The 19,150-nt window shown below is 38.8% G+C and overlaps 1 protein-coding gene across 1 annotated transcript in view; it reads right to left on the bottom strand.

The window, feature by feature from the left end:
- itga1 (integrin, alpha 1) overlaps positions 1-18,167 on the bottom strand; it is a 60,578-nt gene extending 42,411 nt beyond the window's left edge. Inside the window, exon 1 of the mRNA XM_026942659.3 lies at positions 17,968-18,167. Coding sequence (XP_026798460.3) covers positions 17,968-18,010 — 43 coding nt within the window. The 5' untranslated portion in view covers positions 18,011-18,167. The remainder of the gene's footprint in view (positions 1-17,967) is intronic.
- Positions 18,168-19,150: the final 983 nt, after the last annotated feature.

Below are 19,150 nucleotides of genomic sequence, written 5' to 3'. Positions count from 1 at the left end.
TAGGAGCTCGAAACAGGAAACACAGACAGGTGCTCTTAACTATGTAACAGAAAACAGAGCAAAACAGAAGGGAGTACACACACACTCACGCACGCACACACACACACACAGCGTAATGATGCATAATGAGGCAAACTATGAAGGACAGGGATGGACACACAATAACAGAAAGGAATTATGATAAGAGGGGCGTGGTCAGGAAACACAACACACAAAGGACCAAGTAAACAGGAAGCGACAGAATCCCAATCAGGAAATCAAAGCCAAGTAAACCGCATGCTCATTTATCTGTTACTTCAGCCATCCAGTCCATAACAAAACTAATGTGCAATGTATCTAAGTAATCTATTAATGATTACTGCCTCTTTTAGGCTGAGACAGGAATGCATAAACTAAGAAAAAAATGAAATAAACTTGTCCAGGTTGGGGGGAAATAAAGGGAAAAAAAAGGTGGTATATCATTTATACGGTGTAAGTCAGTCACCACACCAACGTACCAATGTCTAAACACCATTATGAAAGGAAATGCCCTTAATTGATAGACAGACAGACAGACAAGCAGACAGATAGCTAGACAGACAGATAGAACGACAGATAGATAGATAGATAGATGGAGAGACAAATAGACAGAGTTAGAGAGATGGATGGATGGATAGACAGGTAGATAGATAGACAGACAGACAGACACAGACAGATAGATAGATAGATAGATAGATATAGACGGACAGACAAATGGACAGTTAGAGAGACAGACAGACGGACAGGTAGATAGACAGAGATAGACAGACAGATAGACTGATAGATAGATAGATAGATAGATAGATAGATAGATAGATAGATAGATAGATAGATAGATAGATAGATGGCTGGTTGGACAGAGAGGTGGATGAACAGAGTCAGTCAGACAGACAGAGAAAGATAGCTGGACAGAGATTCAGACAGACAGACAGGTAGATAGATAGACAGAGATAGACAGACAGATCGATAAATAGATACTGTAGAAAGATAGATAGATAGATAGATAGATAGATAGATAGATAGATATTTTCATGCGAATCTTGCATGCTAGCATTTGCCTTAAACACTGAATGTGAATGGTATTATTTGGAATTTGTGCTTTACCATCCAAAACTAGAACTTTGGACATTTGCAACAGCACAATCCTAAAACCTGAAACACGCTTTCTCAATTCAGGCACACTTTTAAAAAATCTGCAATTTAGCATCTGGGGACTATCAGCCAGCAGGAAAGTACACAGAATAACACAATCACCTGGTGTGTGTTAGCTAAAACTACTTAGACACAACTTAATTTGTTTGGACAATTCAATCTCACGGCAGTTCCACAACACCTGGTGGTTTCTGTAACCAGAAGAAACAAAGCCGCTAATGTTAGCCTGTTGTGGTCTCTGGTTATTAGCTTTACAAGATCAGAAACATGCTGGATTTTTACAAGCTCTGTGGCATTGCATTTGTTTGTGGTGTGTAATGTGATTTTGTCCTCAGTCATCTGATCGCACGACAGCTTCATCCCGTCACATACTCCGCTAAACCTGAGGCGCGATCAGTGCGAGACTGAGCTAACTCTAAACGCTAAAGTGGATCTAAAATAAGAGCTTCAGTTCAATAACAGCGACAGAGGACACACTCCAATGACAAAGCAGCACTCAGGCTAATTAATTTAACACATGGCACAAAAGGCAGAGAGTCAATATCTAAAATATTCCTCCTTCCTTTTGCTTCATCTACTCTTTCCCTCTCTCTCTTTCCATCTTAATAAAAGTCCTAACATTTCCTGCATCTTGTCAATATTATATTCATAAACAAATGCCCTGGCTCGTATAATACGCATAGAATTTCACAATATATGTGACTGATTTTTTCTACTCATGCAAGATACTTCCTGGTTTTTGGGGGGATAGGTGGTGGGTATTTTAGAGGAAAATAAGCTGTAAAAGCACCTCTTTGTATCTATCAAGATGTATTATCCTCACAGATAAAGCACATGGCTGTCAGGCTCTTCAACTATCTCTGCAAACACACTGTGACCTGTATACGACTCGAGTCTGCATGGATGTTATCTGGTACTGTGGTTAACACAGTGGTGTATTAGCTAATTCTATGAAAGAAACACGTCAGCTAAGCTAGCGAACTTACTTATAGTTATTTATAGTTACATTTAATTTAATGTACCGGCCATAAAACAAGTTAGTTCTCTGTTATCCTCTATGTTACAGATTGTACAAAAGTCTTTCTCTTCTAGCTAATAAGACTAATAATGCAGTGTGTCATGTTAAGCCTCAAAGTCGTCGGTTACGAAGCGCTGACATTGGAGACTCCTTCCAAACATGCTAACTAAATATCTTTATCAACGATTCCAAACCATTTTTTTCTGTTTATGTGGAGCATATGCCATACAAGTCCCTGTGTGCACTTTTACTATAAAAAAGATAACATATTAGAACAACTGCATTAATATAAACCTTTGAATTACAGCCAGCACCACCGTCAGAGTTGCTGCTGAGACCGTTGAGACCAGACATGCTGTGGTAGAATTACGGAAATCCCATAAACTTCAAGATACATTTAAAAATGCATGTGACTGAATAGATCAATAACTGGAGAGTGAACATATGGAGGAAGGCAGAAGTACAATCAGGGTTGCCCAGGAGGAGAAATTAGCATTGATGTGTGCCACCACTGTGCTCCAACACTGATCGTTTTATTAATTCCCCTGCAGGCTACTGAGTGAACACTTCCAAGTCCAGAGCTCCCGATCCAGATGTGTCCTCTAGAGACCTGAATCCCGTCCCCCATTGACAAGAACAGCATCCAAATCCGTCCACCAAATGATGCAGTGCTCCCGCTGCTCATGTAGGCTTTCATCCCTACATCCTCCCACGACCAGACCCACAAGATCATGTTTTGTCACACACCCACACACGTATACACACCCTGACGCTCCCTAAAAAGTGCTGATTTCAAGCAGATTTCATGCAGACACACACCTAAACAAAAACAATCGCCCATGCCGAGTTCAGCAGACAATGATTAATCGAGCATTTCATAGAGAAACTAAAAATACACACGTTCGTTTAGGTCATTTCCTGTATCGCGAGCACAAAGGAAAAGTACTGCGGCGATTCAAAGGATGTAGAGACACTGTAGGAAATAGGGATTAGTTGTGTGTGTGTGTGGTTTTTTTTAATGAAATAGTGTCATGCTGAATTTTCTGAATGTATTTTCCAGACAGGCCACAGAATTTACATTATATTCTAATCAATACTGGTGCATTCAAATGAAACTCTCCCATCACAAAAACAGTTGCTAAGCAACTAGGCCTGTCACTATCATTACTATTAGTATAAGTAATCATGATTATTATTACGCGCTGAATGTTGTATGTCACAATATCAGAATTAATTTGATTACTAACATGTGCCCAGCTTAACACACTCATTTAACCTTCTCCTGCACCTATTTCTGGCATTGCTTTTGTATTTTTTTACCCAATAGTTTGATTTCACAATTGTATTTTTCCATATAAACACACTTTCATTGAAAAATAGGATTAGGGTTTTCATACACAACTTTCACAAGCATTGTTCTACGAATAAAACCACCGATCTGCAGTATCCGATTGCTCTTTTACATATCTTTGTCAATATCTAGTGTAGGTTGTTAGAGGAAAAGCATCAACGATGTTGTGGTGTGATGCAGAGTTACTACTACCACCCCGAAGTTGATTATTTTCCAATATTCCTCTCATACCACACGATTTGCCTACGTTTTATTAATTAACATAAAAATGACACGTAATACTGTGTCAATCTGTTTTTAGTAACATTTAATTCTGTGGAATGTCTGCAAAACAAGTTCCTGTTCTCACTTACCTTACAGCAGCTACTGTATGAACAGTTCTTCCTTCATCAACTTCTCTTTTATCTTTTTCTTGAAATTAATAAGAAAATGCAGCTTGTCATGTTCTCAAGAAACTGCGAAGCGTAAATTCGTCTGTCCTGAAGACTTTCTCCAGTCCGAAAACTTAGTTATAGCTTTACCTCTGTCTGGTACAGCGTGCTGACACTGGAGACTCCTTCCATCCATGCTAAATAAACATCTACTTACAGAAAATTAAGTCTCGGTGAATGAGCTGTTACTATAGAAATGATAATGTATTATACGTAATAGGACACTATTATACTTGTTTTTTATACATTATACTCTGCAAACTCATTTTTATGAAATACTTTCACTCTGCATGGGGCAGCGATGGGTTACACAACATTATTGTTCTTTTCCCAGCAAAAAGGATGTGCACTTCTTTTCAGATGATGACATTTCCTTGCCCACAAACCTGGCAGCATTTCCAGTATTACTGTCATTTGAAAAAAAAAAAAAAAAAACATGTCTAATTTGGTGTGCAGTGTGAAGAGGAACCCCCTGATAATGTCATTAAATAAAAACCCAAACAGTTCTCCACCTCCCGAATATTTGCGACATTAAAGTAACAGTGCCGGTGATTGCCATTTCTCTTCAGGATTACTCATGCACAAAATCAACAGTTTACACGAAAGCACGTGGACGGAGACCACACTAACGAATCACTGCACATTTTCTGCTCTAACACACTAAGTTCAACTTGTTTTACTTCACGATTTCAATCTCACATTGAAATCTCTCCACCAAACTCCATCATACTTTACCATCATGAGCTCAGCACAGGGTGTTCAGTTCTTATTTGATTGTATGAATGATAACACATAATAAATGTTTTGTTTCTTGTCTGAGTTTCGAATAATAAATTCTTAAGAAATAAAGCCAACTCAGTAAAATGCTTTGTTTTTTATGCTAATCAATTACTTAAAGATCATTAGATTAGATATCAGTAGTGCATGCAGACTTTTGAACCCTGTTGTATATACAAAGTCCCATTTGCGAGCGGAAATCGTCTGTGTCTGTGAAAAAAATGCCCCTTGAGGCTGACTGCTGAATGTCACATGGTGAGGAAGTCGAGCTGAACACACTGCTTCTGCTCCTGACATTATCCAGTCCACTTCCTTAAGCAGCTTGTGCTCCCAGCCTTTTTTTTTTTTTTCACTTTAAAAACTGGCAAGAATTCAACAGGCTGACTATTTGGTCTACGTCTAACAAAAAGACCAGAATGTGTCGACTTAACATGAGACCTCGCTTTATTAGATGTACAATCAAATACATCTACGGAGTTTGGTGTCTTAAAATAAATTACGCTTTTTACAAATAACTCAAAATTGTCGTAAAATTGACGTAAAATTGTTGTAAAATTGTCGTAATGGGCTTCCAGCCCCTTAAAGGAATGGCTTCGTGATAAAATCCACATTAACACAATTTTCTTCTTACTCCAACTTTGTTTGTTCTTCCGATATGGAAAAACTCAGGTGTATTAACTATTACATCTGTCAAACATTTCTGTTTTGTGCTACCGTTAGATAAGTAATTATACTGAACGAAGAAAAGCACATCTATAACAATTTAATATTACATTTTTAAAATAAAACATATTCAAATGTACTGTGTGATTGTGTGAATTTTATGAATAATATAGTAAATAAATGATAACAAATTATCAATGATAGATTAATGATAGTCTTTTATGTACCATATATAATGTACTATATATGTAACTAGCAGTGCATTATGGGAATCCCTCTGTCATTCTAACTTGGTAGAACAGATCTTAAGTGATCTAGTGTTTTCGTAAAATGACTGACATTTGAGAAAAAAAATAGCTAAGCTTATTGTGACAACTTGCCTTAAAAATACCACCAGTGTCAGTTTATTACAGTTATATGATATTCGATCAATTTATTTTCGTATTTTTAAGCCTCCTATGGATGAGGCCTGGGAAGAAATCTTTACAGAGGTCAAAGTTCACACTAAATATACCATCATGCTGGGAATGTGGGGTTTGAAAGAGCAACTTTCATCTGTGTGGTCTGAAGTGAAGAGTAAAAAAAAAAACAATTTCTGGTTCTGTGTGTTTACCTTTGCTTGAGAAAGAACAGCTAGAGAGCAAAGAGCGAGCTGCCGAAACATCACATGGGCTGACTGGGGTTTCAGACAGAACATTAGCCACTCCAAACTACCCTCTAACCCCCCGCGTTAAGCGCTGGTATGCACCCTGCAGTCAGACGGTTAATGGAAAAGGGATGGTGCCATGTGAAAACGGAGGAGGAATGGTGCAGGGTTTGGGGTCTGGTGAGCAGATGATGGTATGATGTTATTCTCTGCTGAAGTGTTTCAAAGAGACAAGATAGAGAGACTGATGAGTTGCCAGATTAGAGAAAATCCACCTTGGGTTGGAAATAATACATATATATATTTTTAATGATCTTATAATAATATTAATTATTATAATCATATATCATTTACAATGATGTTTTGATATAATTTTGGATTGTTCCAATCTGGCAACCCAGACTGATACAGAGTGACAGACAGTTTTTCCTTCTCTTGTTTAAAGTGGGTTTTAAACCACAATATGTCTGCTAACTGTAAATCCAGACCAAACTAAAACTCAGAATCAGTGCTCAAAGATGATAATATAGTTCCAAAGCTATAAAAAATGGACTACAGATGATAATTTCCTGACAAACTGTGTCACAATATTTTTTCTGAGATATTGTGGATATCGTAAAATGTTTTTATTACATTTTCACATGTTTAAACTAATTACAAACTGACTGGAATTTTGAACTTCATTTCATTTCATGTTCTGGAATTTCATATGATAGAAATACCTTTGTGAATCGTGATATGATTTTTTTGTCATATCACACACCCTGAATTGTTAGCTTCATCAGCCTCATAGCTCAAGCTCAGATGATTGACTACATTTGGGGTTAAGGGGAAACTGTGCAGGTTAGATTAGACAGAATGAAAGGAAGACAGACAGAGAGACAGATAGATAGATAGAGAGAGAAATGCACAGTAGTGTGTTACACATTACGAAGATTATGAGGAGGAAATGTCGTGTTCCTCAGCTATAAATTTAGCTTTGCAGATCAAAAGAGCTGAACAGGCCTGGAAGAGTTCACAGAAAGACTTTCCTTTAACAAGTTGTTTGTTGTGTGTGTGTGTGTGTGTGTGTGTGTGTCCATGTGTGTTGGAGCGGAGACACTTCAGTCTTTCCTCTCTGATGCCCTCAGACAGCTGAACTGCCAAAATGAGTCATGCAGCAGAAATTCAACTCAAAAACATGTCTTCTCGCTCTCTGTACATCTGTCTGTCTCTCTGTCTGTCTCTCTGTCTCTGTCAGTGAAACTGTCTGTAGATCCGCCTGTCTGTCTGTATACCTATATGCCTGTTTGTCTGTCCCTGTCTGTCTGTCTGTCTGCCAATCTGTCTCTGCCTGTCTGTCTGTCTCTCTCTTTTTAAACGTGTCAGTCTGTCGCTGTCCACCTGTCTGCCTGTCTCTCTGTATTTATGTGTTTGTCTGTCTGCCTCTCTTTCTCTCTGTCTGTATGTCTCTCTGTATAACTGTCTACCTGTATATCTGTCTGTCTCTCTGTATTTATGTGTCTGTCTGTCTGTCTCTCTGTATATCTATCTGTCTGTCTGCATTATATGTGTGCCTGTCTGCCTCTCTATATATCTGTTTGTTTGTCTGACCCTGTCGGTTTGTATATCTGTATCTGTCTCTCTGTACATCAATCTGTCTGTCTGTTTGACCCTGTCTGTCTGTATATCTGTCTGTTTGACCCTGTCTGTCTGTATATCTGTCTGTGTCTCTCTGTACATCAACCTGTCTGTCTCTCTGTAATCTCTGTCTGTCGCTCTGAATATCTGTCTCCCTATTTAACTGTCTCTCTGTTTATCTGTTTGTCTGTCTGTTTCTCTGTATATCAGTTTTCTGTCTCTCTGTATTTATATGTCCCTGTCTGTATGTCTGTCTCTCTGTGGCATAACATATGGCATGCCTACTGTGTGTGTGCACATGTTTTCTTGTGCTTCAGGGTACATGACCCCAGGTCACAGAGCCACAGGGTCACGACCCCGAGGTCACACCTGTCTGTCCCCCCACAGCGAGCGAAGGCGTTTTATTTGCACTGTTTTACTGCAGAGCTGCTTTTCCCTCTACTATGTTTCACTACATGAGCTTCTGAAGCAGTCAGTTTACTGCCTTCTGAACGAGACGGAGTTTATCTCAACACTGGCTGAAAAAAGCTGTGCACTGAGACACAGCTTCACATGATTTATTTCACACCTTTAACCTCAACATCATCCCTGTGAGACAAATATCATTTTGGAAAAATCACGATTTATGTTCATTTGAGAAATTGAACCTATAAAGCGTTGGTTTATAAAACGTTTCCAACAGAATAAAACAGGTAATATTTAAACGTGTACAAAGGTCTCACATTGAACATTACCCAGAAAAATAAGGTTTTAAGGAAATGGAGCGGTGTTTCTTCTGGTGCACAGGAAGTCACACTTCTGCGTCCAGCAAACAAAGCTTTTAAGTTGCAAACTCTTCCTACTTTGACACAGTGGAGAAAATCTGCAGAATACAAATTTAGCATCAGGTTTGTTTGCACAAGCTTTGCTTAATGACACATCTGTCCATCAAGCTCTGAGGTGTGATTTCCTGTGTAGCATGTTAAACACCATAACATTTCATTCAAACACTAATATGTACTTCAGTTAATCTCTTTAATTTGGTCTATTACCATCCTTCATGCTTAACACAACAATTCCAAAATTAAATATACACAATGTCCTTCTTAGCTGATTAACCAAGTCAAATTAGCTGATCAACCAAGTCATGTTGGAGGCTATTTTTTTTAGAAGTGTAAATGTTACATATAAAGAGACTTAAGCATTTTTTTTTGTTATTATATTTGCAGTATATGCCACGGCTTTCTGTAAGTCGTGTTTCTAGCCATGTATTTTTCACATATTTCTCTAAGTAAATTTAAAGCTTTGTAGTTTTTAAACAGAAAATATCAGATGGGTATATTATACTCAAAAATTTGAAAAAGTAGTATCATGCCATCTCTAGTGATGCCGTTTATAGCTACTTCTTTAGCATTATGCAAACTGTGTGTCTAGGATCAAACTCTGTTCAGTCGTTCTGCTTGCTAACTGTAAAAAACCGTCGGACGAATGAAGCTAAATAAAACTGTCAGATTGTACCTTCTGAGTAAATTCCAGAAATCTACAGTGATATCGACTCAATTCCTCATCTAATGACTGCCACTTGTGCTAATAAAGTAGCAGAGGTTCCTCTAAGATGGCAGCGAGGGGACAAATCTGAAAAAACATCACAGTTCCCAAGGCAACAAGTACTGTTTCAGTCCTGTCTACACCACCACAATGCTTAGTTCCTGTATTGTGTGTTCATTTGTTCTGGGTTTCATTCTGGCTACTTTGTTCACTTTACATGTTTCAGTGCTTCATCGTGACTTAGCGTTCAGCTGCGTCTTGATTTGACCATGTCTCAATAAGATACCGATCGTAGGTTATCCTCGGGTAGTGACTATGATTTGTGGATTGCAGCAAATAAAAGCAACACTCTCGCATTGACTCACTGACTGTTAAAGTCCTGCTGATTCAAAACACTTCCATGAAAGTCTAAAACCCAGCCGTGGTTTGTGTCACGTTATTCCAAATATTACAGATAAGAAAAGCTGCAGATTCCCCGGCAGAGGACGAAAGACAGATAAGATTTTAAATCCCAAAAAAAAAAAAAAAAAAACTCTACTGGTGATCCAGCCATGATGTGATGGTTAAATGGTTAACGCCTCATGAACAGCTGATTGTGATTGAACTGTTTCCAGTTACAGAAAAAGCAAACATTACAGAAAAAAAAAAGCAAAGGAAAGAGAGAAACAAACCAAAAGATAGAGAGATGAGAGAAAGATTCAAGTAAGAGTCAAAGAAAGAATAAAAGAAAGAGGGATAGAAAGAAAGGAAGGAAGAAAGAAAGAAAGAAAGAAAGAGAGAGTGAAAGAGCAAAAGAAAGAATGAAATAAAGAAAGGGCAAAAGAAAGATTGAAAGAAAGCACAAACACAAGAGTCGACAAGAGAAGGAAAAAGTCAAGGCCAAAAAAAATGAAAGCATGAAAGAAAAAACACATGAAAGAAAGTAAAGAATGAATGAGCAAAAGAAGAAGTGAAATAAAAAATGAATGAAAAAAGAAAGAGCAAAAGAGAGAAAGAAAGTTAAAGGAAGAGCAAGTGAGTGAATAAAAAAAGCAAAAGAAAGAACGAAAGAAACAAAGCGAAGGAGTGAAAGAAAGAGTCGAATAAAGAAAGAAAAAGAAAGAAAGCGAGTGAAACAGCAAAAGAGAGTGAAAGAGCATAAGAAAGAGTGAAAAAAGAAAGAAAGAAAGACATTTATGACGAGTGGAGAAAAGCAGGTGTGACAGTCAGGAGCAGGATGCACGTGTGTCGAATTGGCGTTGTGTTTATTAGAGCTATTTCAGTGAAAGAGATATAAACTCTTGGTCGAGATCTAAAAAAGTTCAGGCTGGAAAAAATACAGGATAATAAAAGATGGATAAAAACAGCCAAGGGTCAGAACCAGAGAAAACACAAGTCTAACAGGAACCAGCAAACTGGGAAAGGGACGCAGTATCAGGAAGTCACGCCTTAGAATGACTGTATAAATACACAAGACTACACACAGTGTAGCGGGAAGACGAAAAGGAAGCAGGAACAGGCGGAAACAATCACCAGGCCGCAAGCTTAATTTCATGAATAATTAATGAGTGCAGATGGCTTCCACCAATCACAGAGCAGGACCACTGTGACAACAAGAAGCAGCCATCTTAGAGTTAATCCGATAATGTTAGCACAACGTTAGCATTAAAGAAGTCAGCTGATGCTATTTAGCTTGCTAACGTGACAGATCCATTACACCTTTACACTGTTGCGTGTGACAGAATGACGTTAACGTGTTAAAAGAGATCAAAACGTTTTAATTAATACTGGTAAACAAATCCCACTGATAACATTTATATTTTTGGGAAAGGAAGATCCACCATTAAAGGAAACGTTGTGAGGGTTGGTGCGCTTGTGAACTTGGTGCCCTGTGATTAGATGAAACCATATTCTCATTAATTATTCATGAATTCCAGCCCTTTCTTTCTACATGACACAATATCACTAAAAAGAGGAAAGTATGCGAGAACAGGAAGTCGTGACCAAATATGGTAAATGGAAGACAAAAGGACAAAACGGACATACTGTATGATGGACAGGGGCAGGCGCTCCACATAATCTAAGCCTAATAATAAACAGATTAAAAATGTGTTGTTATTTAACAAAGGAAAACGTACTATATAATAATTTATACGGTAAAGCTTTTTCTAAGGAGATGTTTATTCAACATTTTTGGAAGGAGTCTCCAGTGTTAGCGCTTTGTAACGGTAAGATGTCCACCATGGGAAAGTCTAGAGGACAGAAGGCTTGGCATTTTTTCTACATTTCTCGGGAACATGACGAGCTGTATTTTTCTTATGAATTTCAAGACTGATGGACCAACTGCTTGTACCTGTTATGACAAAAGTGATAACAGGAACTAACTTGTTTCACAGACAGGGAAGTCAGTAAATCATGTCTATCCATCTACCATCAGATGTATTTTTAGCACTAAATCCAAACAATACAATGGCTCAACTGCTGTGTATCTGACTAACATTAAAGATCAGCGCAAAACATTTCCCACAGTCAAGACATGTTTGGTTAGTTTTCTAATGGGCATACGAGGATCATGTAGCTAACAAGTAAATAAGGTCTATCCCCACCAATGCCTTCTGTATATACGTTCATAAATCTTCATATACTCGTGCCACACAACAACTTTAAGCTATGTAATCTCATTTTACGACCACAGGCTCAAAGTGGAAGTATATTATCCACGTAAATCCCAGCTTTCCTCAATTCAGTAGGCGGAAAAGGGCCTAATACCAGTGATACCATATTGCACTAAAGAAAAGATTGTTTAAGATGGCTTCCCCTATAATGCTAACAAGAAATTCTAGCATTCAGAAAGAAAAAAAACCCTTGTGCAGGTTGTGTGACACCAAATTTGTTTACGTTTTAAAAAAAATTTATAATTTTTCCAGATGTGTTGCAAGGAACAGTAAGAAAACAGCAAGGCAATGGACCGATGTGACTTAATAATAAGCAGCTTGTCCATACTTTTTTCTGATCGAAAGAGACCACAGCCCCAGCCTCTTGGTTTCTGTTGACTCACAAGACTAAGGCTGGTGAATTCACAGGTCAGAGGTCACCTAGATAAACTCTTTCAACCAGCAGAAGTTTTTCACGTCCCATGTCCTTTCCCCGTCAGTGAATTAGTTGTTTTTTATCGCAATTTTATTCATGTGTAGTCTGACCGCTGCTTTAGTTGAACAAATACTGTTGTATTGTGATGTCACCTGCATCGCTGTAGCAAGGGATCAGAAATCGTAAAGGCGATTAAACCGTAGACACGTTACCTTTGTATAATGTTACAGCACTTGGCGTTTTGCCAATGTTAATAGATTAAAGTAAGTCCCACTGTGTCCTGGAAGTAGTTTGAGGAAGATATTGCATAGACACCAGACAGCTCATCTTGGTTGATTATCGAAATGTGGGACTGAGGCGGAAGTTGTGTTTGATAGAGTAAGTTTGATATTTTTGCCTAAATATTTCTTTAACACAGTCAGCATGTAATGTATAAAACCTGCTGAGCAATCACAATTCAGGAAACAATTTACTCCTTTATTCCTGATTAGAAATAACCATGAAGGTCCACTAATTCCAGAAAGCATGAGAAACTCATCAAGTGTATGTTAACGTGACGTAATTACAGATCGTCATGAAGGCCTGGACCCAATCAGCTAGCGACAGGATGCCTTTAATAAGCATCCAAGTATGGAAGATGGTTCAGAGCACGGTCTTCTGGGACCTTTGATGTATCTGCCTGTATACTGTGTAGATTTACGAGGTAGAAACCATTCGTTACATTACAATTAGAAATGTCACTCTCTGTCTCTCTCTCTCTCTCCTTTGTCTCGTCTTGTCTTCTCGTCTCTATTTTAGGAGCACATTACAAAATTAGCCATAAAACACTGCGCAGTCTGTAGCCAGAGATAAATAAAGACACGAGGAAATGAGAGAATCAATTAAACGTGGTGAAGTGAGTGAGGTTAGTGAGTTCAGGTCATAAATTTAGAAAGCCTCACGTGGCTAGCAAACAGAACTGGTGATCAGAGCTAGCCATCAGAGCTAGCATTCCATGCAGGGAACACATGCAAACATAGGAATGTTCAGTTTATCAGAGCGGGGAGATAAACACCGCAGTCACAGGACATATACATGACCAGACACATGATCTCAGCCATGCTACGGTCATTTTTTTTTTAATAAAAGTTTTAGTGTGTGTTTGTATTTGAGCCATCAAACAGTAAAGATTAGAAGCATAACATCAAGATTAATACTTGACTTAAAATGGCCATCTAAATTACCACATAGAAACTTCTCACACACTTTACCTCCCCACAGGAAGTACTATGTAGCAATCAATAACACACATAACAGCTTTTTTTTTTTTTTTTAACAGAAGTCTCAAAAAAAAACCTTATCACAATGCATATTTAAATAAAAAAACAATAATTCCCTGGTACAGGATACACCAATATGTCTATCATTTTGGGTTAAAACTGTAAAAACAGTCCCAAATAAATAAAATGTCCATGTAAAACTTTAACATGGAAGTAAATTATAATTTAACGACTAATTTTTTTCTCCTCAACTATCTGATCCAGGATTTTCAGTTGATATCGACTCAATTTCAGATCAGTGCCTCTTCTTCTTTCTGTGCCTTTAAAAATGTAAAATCCAAGAACAAAATTTGCAACATTTTCCCTTCTTTTTTCCCCAAAGAATTTTACTGTGTACACAATATGCGTCACTATAGCAGTTCTGTGTTTGCTGTATGCACACACGGTATAGTATCTATATCCACACTATATGGCCAAAAGTTTGTGCACACCTGATCATCACATCCATATGTGCTTGTTAAACATCCCATTCCAGATTTTGCTGTTATAATAAGCTCCACTCTTCTGGGAAGGCTTTCCACTAGATTTTGGAGCGTGGCTGTGGGGATTTGTTTTCATTCAGCCACAAGAGCATTAGTGAGATCAGACTCTGATGTTGAGTGAGGAGGTCTGGGGTGCAGTCAGTGTTCCAGTTCATCCCAAAGGTGTTCAGTGGGGTTGAGGTCAAGGCTCTGTGCAGGACACTCGAGTTCTTCAACCTTGGCAAAGCACATCTTCATGGAGCTTGCTTGTCATGCTGGAACAGGTTTGGGCCTCTTAGTTCCAATGAAGGGAAACTGTAACCCTACAGCATACAAAGATATTCTATACAACTGTGCGCATCCAACTTTGTGGCAACAGTTTGGGGAAGAATCTCACGGTGTGATGGGCAGGTGTCCACAAACCTTAGGCTATATAGTGTCTACTGAGTTCTTCAGATTGTCTCTCTGGAGGAACCATTAAACTATAGAGTATTGAGTCACCTTGCTCACAATGGTGTCAATGGTATATGTAAATTTACCTCTTAAAAACAACTAAAAATTAACTTTAAAAATTAAAATTAACAATATATACACAAAATATAAATAAATATGCATAAAATATATATGCTATACATTCTCCAGGTTAATTGTGTACCAGAAGTATTACAAAATTATAAGCGCTGCAAGCAAAATATCACAAAGTATCAAAATCTAAATGCATATATTCAAATTTAATGTTTTAAGAAAGTGCTTGTTGCACCAACTGCTATTTCTCTTTTTGTGGAAATGCTCTAAAGCATTGCTCAAACCGACGACTGAGCTGAGAACTGTCCCGATGGGTGTACTCTGTCCAAGACTTCCAGCCTTCTACGCCACTCAAGCAGCTTTCATTCACCAAATCTCTCAAACTCAAACAGTCAAGCATGAGTTTATAGTCTAATCAAAGTCAGCCTCAGTCCTTCTCACGCCCAAGCATGCTTTACGAAGAAAGAAATTCAAACCAAATGACAAGGACAAATGCCACAGTACAACCGTTCATGGTAATCAACATTTATAATGGAGCGAAAGAACGAAAAATTCAAATGACTGCAAGTGAAATGCGTGTCATCACCATCAGGTTGCTCTGATTGCATGGGTGTTTACAGGATTTTTCAAGCATGTTCACATGTTTCTCACACACCCAAACCGATTAAAGGCAGATGGTGAATTTCTGGTGTGAAACCAAAACCACCTGTTTGATAAAATAAAGTGTTGAAGCCTCAGATTCCACTGCAGTGTCACACACACACACACACACACACCAGAGCTAAAGAAGATGTAATACCATACAGCGGAAGTGCGTGGAAAGGTGTGACAGCATGTGTGTGTGTGTATCTACACATCTAACTCAATTTTCTAAGAAAGATCGCATGCCTGCATGACTCTAAAGACAGAGAGAGAGAAATGAGAATGAGTGAGAGGGAGAGATGAAGAAACAGGAAGGAGAGAAAAAGAGAAAAGTGAGAGAAAGGAGTCAAGAAAGAGAAAGAGAGACCATGGTGGATTTGAAAACAAGCTCACTTTTAACTAACATCCTTTATACCACAGCACTGTTGAACTCTGGATTCTGATTGGTCAGAAGGTGACAGTAATTCTGACAGGTTTACATCTATCTAATAATGTTAGTGCATAGCTTGTTTCATGGGCATTCCACAACATTAAACATAACTATAAAAGGATAAAAAGTACAATGTGGCATTCATTAATAAAATTTTAATTGTAAGCATTGGGAAGTCAATAAGAGGTATCAGTGTGAAGATAAAATACTTTTGTGATGTGCTGTTATTAGAAAATCATCAACTTTGGGGTGGGAACAGTAACTCTGCTTCATGTCACGTTGCTGCCCCTTTGTTGATTATTTTCCTATAACAGCATGCTTCAAAATGTTTTATTCCCTACTTAGGTAATTCTAAAGGAACTGATCCGGACAGCTTCCAGTGAATTTGACTGACATCCATTCATTTTTTCATCTTCAGTAACCGCTTCATCCTGGTCAAACTCTGAACAAAAACAGTACTAAATTGTACCTTTCCTTGTCGCCGGGGTAGTACCCTTATCTTTTTTTACCTTTAATATGTATCTATCACCTAGAAATGTGCATATATTATACATTTACAAAAAGACTTAAGGTACATACTTGGACCCTAATTAACTTTTAGAGTAAAACTTACAATAAACAGTATAATCCATGCACATTTCTAGGTAATAGATACATATATAAGGTACAAAAGGTGTACGCTTGAAGGTATCACCCTAGCAACAAGGAATAGGACAGTTTAGTACCCCTTTTTCTGAATGTGTAGGGTTGTGGTGGATCCGGAGCCTATTCCAGGATCACTGGGTGTGAAATATGGAATATTCATTCACTCCTAATAGAGGTTTAGAGCAGCCAATGTCATCTACCAGCATGTTTTTTGGACAGCGCAGCATATTACCAGGAGGACTGGGAGTATACTCGAATACTTCCTAACACAGTAACACACCCATTTTAACCTTATAAAGCATGAAGTCATGATTTGATTAGCTGAGTGAGATGTGTCACTGAAATGTTTCTCTTCTGAGATCCCAGATAAACATTTTTACTTTTTTTCCAAGCAGGTTTCTGGTTGTTGAGGACTCGGCTGGGAAATATCGCACCAGAGCAGGAAACTCATGTATATACATACTATGTATGTACTATTTCCCAAACAAATCCGGATGGTCCCCATTCAGAGGCATAGCCACACAGAAGGCACATGGTGGTTGTTTCCACTCTGGAAATAAGCCTTGCCACCCCAACTGCCACTCCAACACTCACCTCAAAGCTAAGAGGTCTATTACACATTATTGTAATTGTTTTGACCAAATCTTTTCAGTATTGGGAACTATAGAACAACTATGCAGCTCATACACTCACTACGTGGTCACTCATTCTATGCCAATTTATCATTCCTTCATCTTCAGTATGCACTTTATGTAGGTCAGGGTCACAATGCATCTGGCCCCTATCCCAGAGAACCAGGTGGCACAATTCACTCCAGGTTCATTCAGGACGCCAGTTCATTGTGCACACACTCACACACATTCACACACTCACTCACACCTAGGGGTTAATTTAGAACAGCCAGAACGACTACCTGCATGCTTTCGGACAGTGAGAGGAAACCGGAGAACCTGGAGGAACTCCACATGTACACAGGAACATCCGAACATCCCAAACTCCGAGCTCAGGAATCAAACCGAGGACGCCAGAGGTGCTGTATCACTTAAATCAAACATTTGTCCAATGCATAATTTCATGGTGCTAATATTACTTTCATTCAAAGACATCCCATTACTCAAGGCTCATTATTTAACACCGTCCTGTGGAAAACTGGATGCTTGGTCCTGCTTTGGAATGAGCATGCATATGCTGCAGGTGTATAAAAGTCAGGTAATTAAAAAACCTCAGGTGTTAAGGTAGCACATAAATACACTCTCTAACACACATACATAGTGATATGTAGTCTACTGTAAAGTTTTCTCACGCGCACAAACACCTCATCAGTAGTTAATGCGAAGGAAGAAGTGCCGAGCACGTGCAAGACCAAACTACAATAAAAATAAAAATAATAATAAAAAAACAACTCGGCTTCTCCAAAGCTGTGCGCAATGAGGCCTTTGGGAGAAGTATACTGTACAAGAAGCACCAAGAGGCTTTGACCACTTAAAGTGCACGCGCTTAATGTTATGGACTCATCAGTAATGCATTAGGAGCACACAGCGCGAGTCACTTGTGCACAAGTCGCGCGTGCGATGCAGCAGAAACGCCGCTTTTTTTTTTGGAAAAGCGCTCGCGGACACCCTGCAAATGAAGTGAAGAAGGGAAATAAGTAACTAAATACATGCGTTACTTACCGAGCAGTGCCGCGAGCCTTAAGCATTGCTCTCCAGAGCGCATTTCGAGCTGTCTCGTGCTTCTCGTATCGTCTCGCGCGCCTAAAAGCGGTTTCCCGTTAAACAGCGCGAGAGCGTGCCAGAGCGCAGCAGCAGGATTTCTGTGTGCGCGCGCGCGCGTGTGTGTATACTACTGAAGAATGTGACTTGCTTTTTTGAGTGTCTTGCATGCGCTTGGGGTAAATACAATACTCCTTGCACCGCGGTGCATTTCGGGACTGTATCGCCCTCTGGTTTTGCATGAAGTACTTACAAAAGTTAATGGAGTGCATTAAGGAGAAGAGTTGCATCTGACACTGAGCTGAGACTCACAGTCAACTATATATACATATAAATAACTGTTTAAAATCAGCTGCAAACATGGATATCATTGATCCTGCTTTATTTTATATTAGCTTTATCCTGGTTAGGGTCTCCATGGATCTGACACTTATCATGGGAATGCTGGGTGTAAGACAGGAACACACCCTTAATGGGACACCAGTCAGTCCATCACGGAGCAACATACACACACATTTACACCTAGGGGCAATTTAGAGTAGCTAATCCACCTACTGGTACGGTTTTGTACAGTGGGAGGAAACCGGAGAACCCAGAGGAAACCCACACAGACACAGGGAGAACTGCACATGTGATTCTCAGCGTAGACAGTAACCCAAGCTCAGGATCGACCCGGGGACCCTGAAGCAACGCAAGGGCCACACTACCCACCGTGCTACCATGCTGCTTTGGGTATCATGTGAAATAAATATTTTGTGGATCATACTAAATACAATCCCTGAAAAAATTTAGTTGAGGTCAGTTCAGTTTAAGGGCGAAAAATAAAACCCTATAATTGAAAGTCAACTGAAAATGTGGGTCAGTGAAGCTCAAATGAAATTAATTATAAAAAAAATTATTAAATAAAAAGAACTGCTGCTACTTCAAGCAAATCTTTACATTTTGTTACAATATTTTTAATCAGATTTGTAGTATTAACACTCAAAATTTCTGGAATGCACCATATTTTGCTGACGTCTTCCCATATAGCAAAACAGAGTGTTCTTCAGTAGTATACACACACACACAGACACTTGTACCAGCGCACGTACGTATATGTGCCATCTGGGTGTCCATGTGATGAGCAGATTCATCTCAAGTTTCA

The sequence above is a fragment of the Pangasianodon hypophthalmus genome, chromosome 17, assembly GCF_027358585.1.
Source record: "Pangasianodon hypophthalmus isolate fPanHyp1 chromosome 17, fPanHyp1.pri, whole genome shotgun sequence".
Lineage (NCBI taxonomy): Eukaryota > Metazoa > Chordata > Actinopteri > Siluriformes > Pangasiidae > Pangasianodon > Pangasianodon hypophthalmus.
Note: the sequence above shows the minus strand (reverse complement) of the source record. Positions and strands in the feature narration are given on the sequence as shown.